The sequence below is a fragment of the Cyprinodon variegatus genome, unplaced genomic scaffold, assembly GCF_000732505.1.
Source record: "Cyprinodon variegatus isolate N-32 unplaced genomic scaffold, C_variegatus-1.0 Scaffold1064, whole genome shotgun sequence".
Taxonomy (NCBI): domain Eukaryota; kingdom Metazoa; phylum Chordata; class Actinopteri; order Cyprinodontiformes; family Cyprinodontidae; genus Cyprinodon; species Cyprinodon variegatus.
Window position 1 is genome coordinate 159,061 of NW_015151517.1, and position 13,851 is coordinate 172,911.

General features: G+C 38.0%; 1 protein-coding gene across 1 annotated transcript; it reads left to right on the forward strand.

Annotated features, from left to right (window-relative positions):
• Nucleotides 1–761: 761 nt before the first annotated feature.
• On the forward strand, nucleotides 762–12,989 carry LOC107101181. The gene is made up of 12 exons (XM_015399982.1): nucleotides 762–1,008; nucleotides 1,333–1,444; nucleotides 5,294–5,387; nucleotides 5,561–5,615; nucleotides 5,756–5,896; nucleotides 7,438–7,598; nucleotides 9,542–9,640; nucleotides 9,717–9,862; nucleotides 11,692–11,863; nucleotides 11,953–12,065; nucleotides 12,193–12,277; nucleotides 12,349–12,989. Exons 1-12 carry the CDS (start codon nucleotides 891–893, stop codon nucleotides 12,406–12,408), a joined length of 1,356 nt encoding a protein of 451 aa, XP_015255468.1. The 5' UTR covers nucleotides 762–890; the 3' UTR covers nucleotides 12,409–12,989.
• Nucleotides 12,990–13,851: the final 862 nt, after the last annotated feature.

A 13,851-nucleotide genomic window follows, 5' to 3' on the forward strand; every position in this document is an offset into this window, starting at 1 on the left:
GTCAAATTCCCTGTAAGTGCAAACCTACTTGGAAATAAGCTTGGTTCTGATTCTGATTCTAAGAAGTCTATGGTGAGCAGGGGCGGAGCTAGATGGGGGGGCAGGGATGGCCATGGCCACCCTTAGCCAATCTTTGGCCACCCCTACCATTTTTTCCATGTAATACAGATGGCGGCAACAATAATACTCTCAAGTGGAATATTTAAAACATTAAATTTTTTTTGTGCTTAATTTTTTACACATCATTATACTAACATCAAAGATGATAAATACAGAATTCATGCTCTTTTCAGATTTTGTGTTATATGGGGTAAAGTGAAAATGATGTGTCTCTGCAAGTCATCTAGGAGTCTTCAGTGAAATCATAGATAAATAACAATTTAAATAAAAAAACTTATCAAATAATCAATTTATGTAGATATTAGTGCTTGTAAATATACATTTTATGCAGAATGTTAATTGAAACAAGTAGGTAAGTGATGACAATGGAAAAGATTTACACCCCAGAACTCAAAACTGAGAGTTTTATCCACTATACCTTTTATCTAGAAATTACGATGTTTAAATATATGCCTCTATTTGTTAGAAAAGGCGTTAGGAAAGCATAGTTTGTTTTTATTTACAAAATATGGATGTTTTGCTCGTTAATTTTGCCGTTTATCAGCAGCCGATCAGAGCAGGTACACTTTCCAACGGTACTGTGATTAAGCTGAGAAAGAAACTACATTTCCCACAAGTCTTTGCGACAAAAAAGACGCCCAAAGCTGACGACGTGGCTTAGGAACGTCTCATCACCGGTTTTCAGTGGACCGGGGTTATTCAAACCGGAGAACAGGCTGTCCTCTCATCTCTTTTCCATTACAACATTCTGAACTCATAACTATCCAGTTATGTCGGGGAAAGTCAAGAGCCGAAATGCGGCTAACGCGGAATCCATAGCCGGTGGGGTGTCCTCTGATGAGCGCATCTTGCGGGACATTCATCAGTTATATACGGAGGCAGACAGCGGTGGGTTACGTGGCTTGATTGACACTTGGTAGCATTTAAGCTACATTTAATAAAACGTTTAAAGGTTAAAAAAAGTATTGCAAGTAACCAGTAACGGAGTGGGGGCTTAGTGTTAGCTAAACTCGCTAATAAGGATTTGGGGTGACGTTGCAGTTGTTAGAATGTATGCTAGTCAGATTAGCAACCTCTGCTTTGTTAGCCCATTCGATTGACAGGACTCAGCTGTTTGATTTAGATGAAAAGGTTAGACCTAGCCTCATGGGTTATGGGTTATTCTGCCTGTATTATTTTACCAGCAGTTTGTGGTCTGGTGTTTTTCTTCAGGGCTGATTGCAGTGGCTGGGTCTGTTGGAGTGAAGTTGCTTCCACCCAGGAAGAAAATCACAGTGATGCTGATGGGCAACCACTCTGCTGGGAAAAGCTCCTTCATCAACTGGTGAGGATGGGCATCATCTCTACATGCTGCATGTTACAGAAATGTCACCAACACAAAGTAGTGCATGATCCTGAAGTTTAGCAAATACAAATCTGAAAAGGGTTGACTGTGTTTTTATCTATTTGCATTTGAATTCTCTATGTAAAGCAGGGACTTCTGAAATCTCATACCTGATAGTCTGCCTCTTTGGGATTTGACCTCTATAAATACTAGGGCTGGGTATTTTGGCCAAAGTCCTGAATCGATTCGATTTTGATTCATACGGTTCTAAATCGATTCAATCTGTTTTTAAAATTATGAAAGTGGTTCAACTGTGTTTCAAAATACTCATGCATTTAATTTTTTCCTGTCATATTAAACACAAATTGCAAACTTGTAAATCAGACAGTTTAAACTTGAGATGTGAACAAAACTGTCTCAAAAGCGCAGATTTGTTTGTGAAAAGTGAAAAAGTGAAGCCTCAATCGAGCAAGCAGACATGCATGAGCTGCATTAACTTCACTGCACAAACCATATTTGCAGCGTTGTCTGTAACAACTACAGGGTGTTTCCTGGTCAGCCCTCATTTGTTAATGTCTTCAGTCAACCTATTGGCTATATTTGCAGCCGTTTTAAATCAAACATGGTTCCAGACATCAGACTTCAGTTGGTACAGCTTGCTGAGCGGCGTGTTACTTGGGTCGGCATTTGCACACACCTGCTCATTTGAATGTGAACTTCACACGCATCACAATAAAAGTAATCAATCTCATGCAAAAATGTAAAGGAATCGATCCAGAATTGATTAAATCGATTTTTTTATTTTTATTTTTTTTATTTATTTATTTATTTTTTACCCAGGCCTAATTTAGAGTTTTATTAGAGAGAATTGGTGAATAAACAACCCCATTTAGACCAATGAACAACATAAACAGTTCAGGGATCGTTTTTAGAACCTTTGTGCAAGATTACATAGTAAAATAATGTTATTATGTACCACAAAGCGAGATCAACCTAGCTATTTTACTTCCAGTCTATCCAGTTTAACCAATCCACAACAATGGTAATAATGAGGCGAGGTACCATGAAGCTGGTTATCAACTTGCTAACTCAATCCAGCTTTAACTGCTCATGAATCTGTGAATGCGCACGTAAAAAGGGGCGGGTTCAAGGCAGGAGACCAATCACAATCATTGAGCTGAGAAGGGAGAGTGCTGTATTTCTCCTGTGAGGGACAGTCAAACATTGTGGCGGCATGAAAGAGATGCAAAGCAGCGGTGCAGGGGATTGCTGGCTGTCTTAATGTGCAAGTTACACATTGGGCCATGCAGCCCAATAACTGTACTCCATTTTACTTCACGAGCCCCTTGGAAGTGAAGAGGACTCAGGAGCAGATAAAAATACAATACAATAAAATACAAAATACAACAGACTCAAAAACAGATTTTTTTTCTGATTAGTTGGACTTTTTTAATTCAATAATGTATGCGCTAAAATAGAGCTGGAAGCTGATGCCACAACTTGTTGTATCATATTAAAATACAAGTAGTGATCAGTCTGAGTGAAACCATCCTGATTTTTGCACATTGTCGGAACTCAGTTGGGATAAATGGTAAGAATCTACTCTGCTTTTAAAATAGTGAAACCCCTCAAATGCTGCTCTTCAATGTCTTTCTTCTTATATAAAAGTTGGTAACATTCGGTTTTGGTCTCATAGGGACTCTTTCTCTACATGATCAATGCTCCATTTTACAGAAACATTACAGACGTCTACCTGTGCCTTTTGTGAATATTTTTAACCCGCCAGTTTACCATTGATCCCCCTTCGGTGTTGTTTCAGTGTAATATCTACCCCTCTCATTTATACTGTTACCTTAAGGTAATGCGGAGGATTTTCACAGATTTTTGAAAAAAATCCTCCGCTATACCTTTAAAAGCAGGAAAATTATATATGTATTGACCAAATTGGATATTTTACAGTCTGATTTATGAGATGAGTATAAACATCTCACAGAAATCCAGGTATTGACTCACCTGAGAGGGCATACAATCCTTCTTTTATACTCTGTGCAGGCAAGTGGAATGAAAGATGATGAATTTATTCATCATCTTCATCAGAGCACCGAATACTTGATGAGCTGCTGGACAGACTGTATTTATCCCGAGCTGCTCAGCGTCCCTCAGATGGTGTACATGAAGCTGCCTGTTGCATAATATCAGATATTCATACTGTCTGTGATGCAGTGAATGTCGCACTACCAACATGTGTCGGGGAAAACCTGTATTGCTCATATTGTCCTTGGTGATCCAAAGGATCTTCTGACTATACTATGATTTTTTTATTTATTTTTTAAGCTTCGTATATCAATTTTATACGAATTTTATACGATAATTTATTTCAACAAGAAATAAATTATCAGTTTTGTATGAGGATTTTATACAGGAAAAACAAAAACAAATCCAGAATAGGAAATTGATGGTATGTATAACAGGAGGAAGAAAAATAAATAAATGGGTTAAAAACTATTCAATTTGTCAATTAAATGTTTTTTTTTTACTTTTTTTGGTACTTTTATTGTGATGATGTTTTGTTAAAGTTCTTCCTCCCTCTGAATTAAACCACATCTTCCAAGAAAAGCCAGGTCAGTGTTTCCTGAACAGCTGATTGGCTGCTGGGTGGAGCTTTTCCTACGATTCAGATCATTCCTAAAAGCTAGCCTGCTGCAGAGCAGATTTCCCGTTCTGAGTGTGTTACCAGAGTGACTAGCCCCGCTAAGAATGAATCCGGCTTCATGGTACCAGACAGTGCTGGGCACTTAATTGCATTTGCAATATAATGAAATTACACAGGCACTCCATTTTAGACGCAATATATTTGACAAGAGTAAGACAGTGAATTTCTCCTTAAGGTGGTAATACGATTAAAGTGGGTATGCTGTCGCACGGAAGGGTACTAAGAGTTGAAGCTAGCACCTAGATCTATACATTATAGTAGAAGTAAGAACTTTTTTATGCAAATGTTACAGCAAAGTCTTGCAGCACTGGATGCTGGACAAGCAGGCTTTCAAGGTCATGGAAAAACTGAAACTCTGGAGTAAAATATTGACATGGTTGTGCTTAGTTCAAAGGAAATTCGCAATAAAATTAAAATCGTAATATTCGTTGAAAATAATAGCAATTTTGATTTCTGGCAAAATCGCTTAGCCGTAGTCCCGTAAAGTTACTGTTGAACCTGAAGTTGTCTCGCAAAGCCAGTAATCCGGATTCGTTGTTTAGGCCTCATGTGTCATTGTGTCGGTTTTTCAACAGAGTTTTATTTTATTTTTTTTCTGTATGGATCATGCACCATTGTCTGTTGCATTTTAAGCAGAGAAAAAAGAAAAGGGTCCTCATAAAGATGCTCTGTACTAGAAGAAGCTAATTATTGGAAGAAGCCATAAGGAATACAGTTAACGGGTAAAATAAATATGCTTTAGTTGTATTGCAACAAAACTCAAAGCACAAGGTTAAAATTGTGAGAGTGGTGGCCTAGTGGTTAGGGCATAGAGCTTGGAATCCTGAGGTTGTGAGTTTGATACCCACTGCCACTCTGGGTCCTTGGGCATGAGCCCCTTAACCCCACACTGCTCCCCGGGCGCCGCACAATGGAAGCCCTCTGCTCCAGCTGTACTAGTGACAGTGCAATGACAACAAAAAACTGGGGAAAAAATAAAATTACAATAAATAAATACTAAACTAATAAACTAACATTTATAGTGTTTATTAGTAAATGTAGAATAGCTTAAACATTCCAGTGTAAAACTTTAGTTCTTTGGTTTTCTACTCCCCCTCATAAACCTCAGGCAAACATATTTGTTTTGTTTTGGCCAGGTATGTGGAGGAGCACATCCAGCGCACTGGTGTGGCTATCGAGACGCAGGGCTTCAGCTTCGTTACCAGCGGGCGGAAAAGAGAGTCCCTCACGGTGAGCACAGCAGCACATTATCTTTGCGGAGCAGGAATGTCGTTTTTCAAGGCATTAACATGTACAGATTATTTCTACATTCATGTCATTTTTTAGCAACAAGTGTGAATTTAAAGCTTGTTTTTAACTCTGTGCTTGTTGTACTATAATTGTTTATTATTTTTCACCTTTAGGGGAACGCTACCCTTCATCTATATCCACATTTTAAGCCTCTGCAACAGTTTAAAGGTGAGAACTTTCCATTTGAAAATGCCCTTCTTGCTTTTCTCCCTCTGCCTTCCAACAGAGAAGATGATTTTATATTTGACCCATAATGATCACTGCACTGTTCTGCCATAGATTTCCAACTTCTTTCTTTTCTTCCCAAGGTGTTTCCGAGTACCTGAGCACAGAGATCTGCACATCAAGACAGAAACGGTTCAGCTTGGTGACGTTTGTGGACTCTCCAGGGTTGGTGGATGGAGATATGAAATATCCCTTTGATGTGGACGAAGTGATCCTCTGGCTGGGTGGGTCGCTGACTGTCGGGATCCTTCTTTGTTAAAACGGATAACAGAAGCCACTTACAGAAATGTTATGCAACATTTGTATTATATAACAAAAAACAGGGGTAGGAAGTTTTTCTTCACCTCACAATGCTCTCCACGATGATTGGCAACACTGGTGATATTTGCATGGATATATGCAACCTTCATGTGGTCTGGTAAAGTGGATTTTATCGGCGCATTGTCTTCAAGTGCTTTTATTGTGGTAGATTATAGGAACCTGGTTGATCCACAGATTATTCTGACCTGCCACTTTGGCAAGACAGTTATAGGTTAATCTCCTAGTTCCAGTGTTTCATTTGCTCACTGGTGAACTTTACAGATCAAATGAGAAAATTGTTCCCACAGTACCACACTGGCTGCTATCCTCGAAGGACTGCTAGTGATAAAATCAAACATCAATGGTCATTTTAAAGACAACACAGGTTTAAATGGCAATATTGTAATAATGTCAAAGCATTGTGTATAAACACACCGAAAGAGAATGTTTAACAATCCGCCATGTTGAAAGGTCAATTTTGACCTCATCTCGGCAACTCGGGTGTCATAACATTTTCCCAGCTTTCTAGTGAAAATTACAACATGGGTGGGTGTTGATGTGCTATTTTCATGCTCATTTTTTAGTATTTACCGTAATTATGAGACCACATGAAGGCAGCGTAAGATTTTAGAGTTTGTCAGGTCTGGATAAGCATGGAAAATAGCTTATTTTAAAACATGCCTGTGAAATTTTCAGTAAGTTCTCTCTTCATTTCCAAACATGAATACCTTTGCTTTGTTGTATCCTTTTCTATTTTGTTTATTTCCTTACCCTATTCCTATCTTCTTTTCCTGCCCTGCTTGTTTCCCATTTCCTTTTTTGTGTCCTTCCCTGCTCACACATTTTTCCTTCATTCCCTTCTTTTTTGTACCACTCCTTTTCCTTTTTTATTTTTCTGTCCTTCCATCTCTGTGCCCAACCTGTTTTTTTACCCTTTCTTTGTGTCCCATTATCCTTTCCTTACTTCTTTTTATTTTTCTTAACTTGTTTCTTTCATTCTTGCTTTTGTATATGTATATGTAATTCTGTTTTTTTCCTTCTTATAACCTATTGATGACTTGTAAAAACCTATATCAGGCTTATTTGAACCTCATCTGTTACTGTGTTTCCTATTTTAAGCAACAGCTCAGTAATAACATCTGAGTGACATACTTCAGAAAATCAAAAAGTCGAGGGATTTACTGATTGATCTTTACTATAAACTCAGGGGTTTTCCGACCAATAACTTTAAAGAACCTTTTTTACCCATAAAGACTTATTCTTTCCTTCTTTCTAAACAAACACTTAAAGGATGAAAACCTGTAGTTTTCTAGTCCAATTGTGCAATGTGTTCACTTCTGTTTCTGGGTGAGAAAAGGTTTAGAAGGTGGCAGATATCATTACATTCTGATATTTACATTTAAAATAATAATTAATTTAACATAATTTTTATGGTTCTCTGTGTTGTTCTTTTGTTGACTTTCAGGTGAACTTTGTGACCTCATCCTGGTTTTCTTTGACCCCATGGGTCAGGCTCTGTGTAAGCGCACGCTCAACATCGTAGAATGCCTGAATGAAAAACATGGAGACCGGCTGCGCTTTTATCTGAGCAAAGCAGATGAAGCTGGTGGCGAGTCAGACAGACAGGTAAGCCCAGCTGCATCTCCTACCTTCTGACTTATTTACTTGTTAGCAAGTCTGTCAGTTGCAGATCTGGTTATTCTAAGCTAGCAGCTGCCCGTTGAACCCTGCTTTAAATATCTCATCGTTCTTACATCTCTGAGCCCTCTGCAGCTTTACTTTGTTTTTATGATGGTTTTGTCAACTAATGTTGTCCAACAAACCCCTAAAGCCTCTAATTAACACATAGATTTTTTTTATAGAGATTCAAGTGTGTAACAGTAGATTGCTCTGGATTTTGTTTAGATGTCGGATTAAAGGGGGATAAATGAAAAGGAAACCAACCTTACTGTTTTTGTTCGGACATAATTAATGGAATGAAAGAGGATATTGCTCAGAAATGAAGTGTCCAGATTCATCTAAAATGACTTAATTGATGGATGGCATTTTTGCACTTGTGGTTCTCTGGCAGTGATGTGGCCTACAAAATATAGCCAGTCCACTTTGACAACTGTTTAAAGTGGATTGGCTACTTATTTGTCAATCAAACATTTTGCGTACATACATGTCCTAGGTACTTTATTTTAGTATGCTCCAAGCGTTACTCATACGCTGTGTGGCTAGTGGTCAACCATTATGCCGAAGCACGAAGAAATACTCCTACTCTTGTTTGCTGCTGTGGCTTTTTTTTTCTTAATTCTTTTTTGTAAACTTTAGCATTAATGGCCGTAAAGAATCCTGACAAACCAAACCGAAAAAGAAGTCCTTTTTTTTTATTTAGTTGAAAAGAGGAGAGAAATTGGGCGAGACGGAGCCGGCTTAGTTTGTGTTTAAGAGATTTTTTTTAGAGATGGCATGCCCTGAAGGAGCAAAATGATTGCTTTAGCCGCAAAACTTCTGCTGAACAGGTAAAGAGCGTTTAATTCTGTAGTAAGTTGTTGCAGCAGCAGCGAGAACCTGTCAACAACTTGTGAATATAACTTGCAGTGATAACACCAGCAGAGACCTCTTCGAATGGAGCTTACCTGCTGACTAGGTGCATCCTGGCACTTTGCACCCTCTCTAGGTGAAATACAAAATTACAAGCGGAGGCATTTCCAGCGTATAGAACTTTTGCAAAGGAGGAGGCACCAATGCTTGCACAATATTAAAAACAGCCGTTGAACATATCTTCCACCACAAAATTCTCTATCCTGCCATTCTGCTTGATAATTGTGCAGAACTTCCATGAATTCCCTAATGTAATACACTCCATTATGTGGCTATGGTGTGAAAACTTTCAAGGGCATTCTCAGGATCTGTTGCACGATGTTGTGCTTGGTTTTTCTATCTATAGAAAATGTCTATCTGAAAATGTATGTAACACATCTAAAGCAAAATGAATGAAGTGAATTTGATCAAATATAGGGATATTTCAGAAGTTCTTTGGTTTAGTTTCCTAACTGTCCAATTGGTTTGCATGTCTCTTCAAAAATGTTGAATGACTGATGTCGTGGGAAAAAAGTATTCAACTATTCATCCTAGTTAAATAAACGGAGATTGATGGATTTCACTCAGTCGGCACATTTATTCATATCTTTGCAAAGAGAGAACAGTCATCATGAAGCCCTTATGGCACAGCATTCTGCTCTGTTCTAATCTGGACAGCGTTCATCCCCCCTTACTTAGAACACTGCAAAAGTAGTCAAAGTCAAAACAAATTAAAGACACTTTGGTTAACAGTAACATGTTATGAATAAACCTTGAGAAAGAATCTAGTTTGTTATGGGAAGAAGCAATGTCTGGTCTACAAACACCATCCTGCAGAGAATTGTTTGGCCTTGAGAAAGAAACTGAGTGAAAACTTTTATAGTGAGTAAATAGGATAAATTAATATTTAATAGAAGAGAGATCAAAATTTTCCGACAACACTGATGTGTTAATGGAAACTATTTAAAAAAATGTAATAACTGCTGCTTTATGTATTTTAGCGGGTAATGATGCAGATTGTGCAAGAGCTATGCAAAAGGCCAGGACTCAACAAATGTGGCTTCGACATGCCCACCATTTACATTCCCAACCCTAACAAGGTAGGTCTCTGATTTCTGATCACATCCCATGTGCACATGAAGAATCACTAATTACTTTCTGTGCTTCTGTTTTCAGCCCAGTCGGTGTGTGAACCAGATTGAGGAGGTATGTCGTACCATTGAGAAAACCATCAACCAGACAGTCCAGAATACCCTCAACTCTCTGGAGAAGGACTGTGAGCTCATCAGTGAGGCCATCACAGATAAACTCATGAATGACAGGTGGGGAAAAAACCCAAAACAACTACTCTGAAGTTATTCCTGCAGTCATACAGTTTTGAATATGTTGATGTTTTATTGAAATAAAATATTTATACTTTACATCTACAGTTCGCAAATTTGTAGAAAGAATATGAAGTTCCAGAAGTTCCAGATTCAAAACTTCTAAATAGTAAAGTGCTGCTTAAAGTGATTTGGATATTTAGATGAATTTCACACCCTTTATCTTTTAGTGGCGATGCAAGAGTTTATGTCTAAACGCTATGTTGGGAATCAGGGCTACTGAGATCAGTCTGATGGGGTTTATACTGGGATCGTCAGCCGACAGATGGAAGATGAGGGCTGTTGAATCCGAGAATCATCTTTAAGAACCTCAAGAACTTTTAATAAGAGAGAGTTGGGATAAGAGGAGCCTCATGAACTGGCAAATGGTCAATGGTCTGTACTTATATAGCGCTTTAAGTCAGGAGACTTGACCTAAGAGCTTTACGCTACATTAAGTCATTCACACACACTGATGGTGGCAAGCTAGATTGTAGCCACAGGTGCCACCTGACTTTCTGAGCACCATCAGTAGGCAATGCGAGTGAAGGGATTTGCCCTAGGACAGAACGACACTGAAAGCCGGACCTTGAACCGACAACCTTTCTTTATATAGGTACAGGTCATTTACCAGCCAATGAGAATCTTTAGAAAAAAAAACTCCAGTATCCAGACTATGATCTACATTTTTGCAGAAATTGAATGGCATGAGGTGCAGCTATGATCCAAATTTCATCAAAATCTCTCCATAACTTTAAAAAAAAAACATTTTTAAAGGAGGCAGCCAGACAAACCAACTCTGATGCAAACATAACCTACTTGGTAGAGGTAACAAGAACAAAATATCTGTAGATTTCTTGCTTTGCATCATTTCCTGTAACAGAGACTCTGTCCTGTTTGATCAGAGTACACAAATGGCGACACAGAGCATCAACCATGGCAGCAAATGGTTCCTCAGCTTTTGTCACTGTTCTCTTATTGTAAACAAAATGTGAACCAGATTCATTCTTTGTGAACTTGTAGTGGCCTTTGACACACTGAATTATTAAGAATATTTTTCTCAAACTTTGATTAATACATAAACATCCTAAATAACCCTACAATTTATCAGTGCACTATTAATTATTGAGCTTATTTAATATTTCTTTTGCGGCAAATTCTCCCTTAATTATCAGCTGGTTTATGTAGTAATTACAGTAAGGGTGAGATAATAAACCTTACCTTAAACTCTCTCCATAATCTAACATCCCAGGTTTCTCTCTTCTCCCCAGACTTGACTGAGTCCAAATTCTCCTTTTTTAAAAATGTGTTTCAATGCCTATAGAGGCAGACTGATGTCATACCCTGACCTGGTGCACATTGATTAAGTTGTATATTGTCATACATCGTAGACATAAAGTAGTAAAAAAAAATCCCAAAGTGTAGGAAGGGCATTATGGGAAAGGAGCTGAATGTGGGTTTAAAATCTGGTCTGGTTTACGCATCAAACAAAGCACAGAATCTTCTTATTTTTTCTACTTTTTTAATACACAAATATAATAAAGGTGTCAAAGCTAAGCTGTAGGCTAATAAAACCCACTAGTTGATATTTTATTTACTAATTGTTTTATATAAATAAGAAGAAAATAGAATTAGGCAAATCCTAACATTATGTAAAAACTTAAGAGAAACAACAGCTTTCTAAGAAAAATTGACAATTGTATTTGAAATTTGAGTTTGGAAAAGGTTTAAAATTTGATATACGTATAAATTGTGTGATGCCTTTAGAGTATGATGATTTGATCCCACAGGCAGAGCAGTTTGGAGAACAGACGGGCTCGCTGCAAGAGCTGCTTCCTGACCCTGCTTGGTTTCTGCATCCCGCTGGCTCTGCTGGCGCTGCTGCTGCTGGGATCAATGTCCAAGGAGTTGTTAGAGATGGCTCTGGGCCACCAGGGCACGGAGGCACTCTCACTCTATCTGGTGAGTGTCCAAGCAGGTGCAGAATCATCATCCTCGTTCGTTTTTTTTTTTTTGAAAGTTTGAAATCACGATTGCTTTGTGTTGCACAGACTCCTGCGGTGAAAATATTTGACTCCCTGTCCGGGGAGCAGCAGCTTTATTGCTGCGGTGGACTGGTCCTTCTCTCTTTCCTCCTACTCATCATTGCACACTTCTCCTTCAGGTAGGAGGCCTCAGAACCATCTGTGCTTTCAGTTTGGTCAAACATAAATAGGTTTGGTTTTCTTCTCCCTCTCCATCCTTGCTTATGTCTTTTATTAAGGAAGGTGTTTGTCCTTTTCTCTCTTTAGAACTCGGCCGACTCTTTCAGGCAAACAGAAACGGCAGCTCCAGGAAAAGCTGGAGTACATAAAGGAGGTGGTAAAAACCAAAAAGGTATCCGATTCTAACCTGGTCCTGCTGCTTCATGATCTCTCTCGGGTTTTAACTCAGTTTCCTCTCTCTAGAAAAAGCTCTACGAAGAGTATCTGCGACAAAGTGTCAGCGATCATGACATGGACATGTGAAAAAGTGATTCGCTATGAATCGGGACCAGGATGCAAAGATTTTCCACCAGCAATGAGATGTGTCTTTATTTTTATTCCAAATATGTTTCTGGGAGAAGATCCCTCCCCGATCTGGTGCTCTGATTTCCGTACAGCCTGTTACATGATGCCGGCTCTATAATCTGTTGAACTACACTACCTGCTTGTTACTGATTTGTTTCCTCTCAGCACTTCCAAGCTTTTCCTGTGCCTCTGTCCCATTCCAAGTTAATCATGTGTGAACCACTTAATAATGATATAAATATATCCAAACTATTTATAGCAACATATAGCACTAAGTTGAATCTCTATGTAACTATTTTGAACTTTGAGGGAGTTACCCAGAGTTTTATACAGTATTTTCTCATCATGAATTCTCACATTTGTAATATTCCTTCAAATATTTGTGGTTTAGTTAGAAGAGTATTTGGTTTAAAACCCCACTGCTATGATTGTTTACCAGCAGTCATAAAATTCCATTGGGTAGCATTTCAAGCTTTTTATTTTCTCTTCACTTTGTGATCATGTTAAAGAAAGAATAAAGATCCAATAGATAAAGTCGAGTGCTGGTTTACCTCATTTTTTTCTATCTTTAAGTTTCTTGTAGCCTTAAGTTTTTCAAGGTTTTAGTAAATGAAGGTATTAATCGACAAATACTGCAGGTAATGAAACTATAAAAACCTCCACTTGATGACATCCTCAATGTACTTTTTAAAAACTTTTTCTTAGGCTAATATAATCATGCAAATATCATGGGAGTCATTATTGGAGTGAAAAATTCTTGAAGTATGTTGAGTTTTGTCTACACCCACGTAATATCCCAGCTCTAGTATCCTCTCTGGCTCATGCAGTTTGGCTGCAACTGATCAGGCAAGAAGGGTTAGCCATCTGAGGTAATCTGATTCCTAAGATTAGAAGATAAGATATTCCTGTTTGTTGTAGAGACTGTTGCTTTTCCCCAGTTGTTTAGGAAGGGTTTATATTTTTAGCACAGTAAGTTTATCAGTCTTTGCAGAAATTTAACGATGGAGTCATTGTTTCTAGAACCTGATACTGAAAAGTAGTTAATTAGAACACTTTTACATGTTAGTGGAAGAATGGATTTCAAATTTATAGAAATTATAATTGGAGCCATAGACTGTAACACAGACATTAAATCAAACATTTCCTGTTTTATGTCAGTTAGGATTAGCAAAATAAGCAGGTTATTAATTGCTAATTATCTTTCTATACATTTTTTTTGTCAAATTAAATGACATTTTTAACTTTCTTTAAAGTTCCATATTAACATTCACTAAGATTAGTCTGACAATTTCTGCAAACCTAAGTAGAACCTATTTTTTTAAGCCTCTGGTGTTTTGCTGCAGGGGGGACTGGTGCACTTAACAAGTGGAACATTTATGAAATACAGCCAGTTAGTGGAAA

Bases quoted from the DNA above. Each gene is read 5' to 3' on its own strand.
- LOC107101181 (XM_015399982.1), top strand. From the start codon at position 891: ATGTCGGGGAAAGTCAAGAGCCGAAATGCGGCTAACGCGGAATCCATA. The intron at 5,388-5,560 runs GTGAGCACAGCA...TTTCACCTTTAG, and splicing joins GGAAAAGAGAGTCCCTCACG to GGGAACGCTACCCTTCATCT. The intron at 7,599-9,541 runs GTAAGCCCAGCT...TATGTATTTTAG, and splicing joins GTGGCGAGTCAGACAGACAG to CGGGTAATGATGCAGATTGT.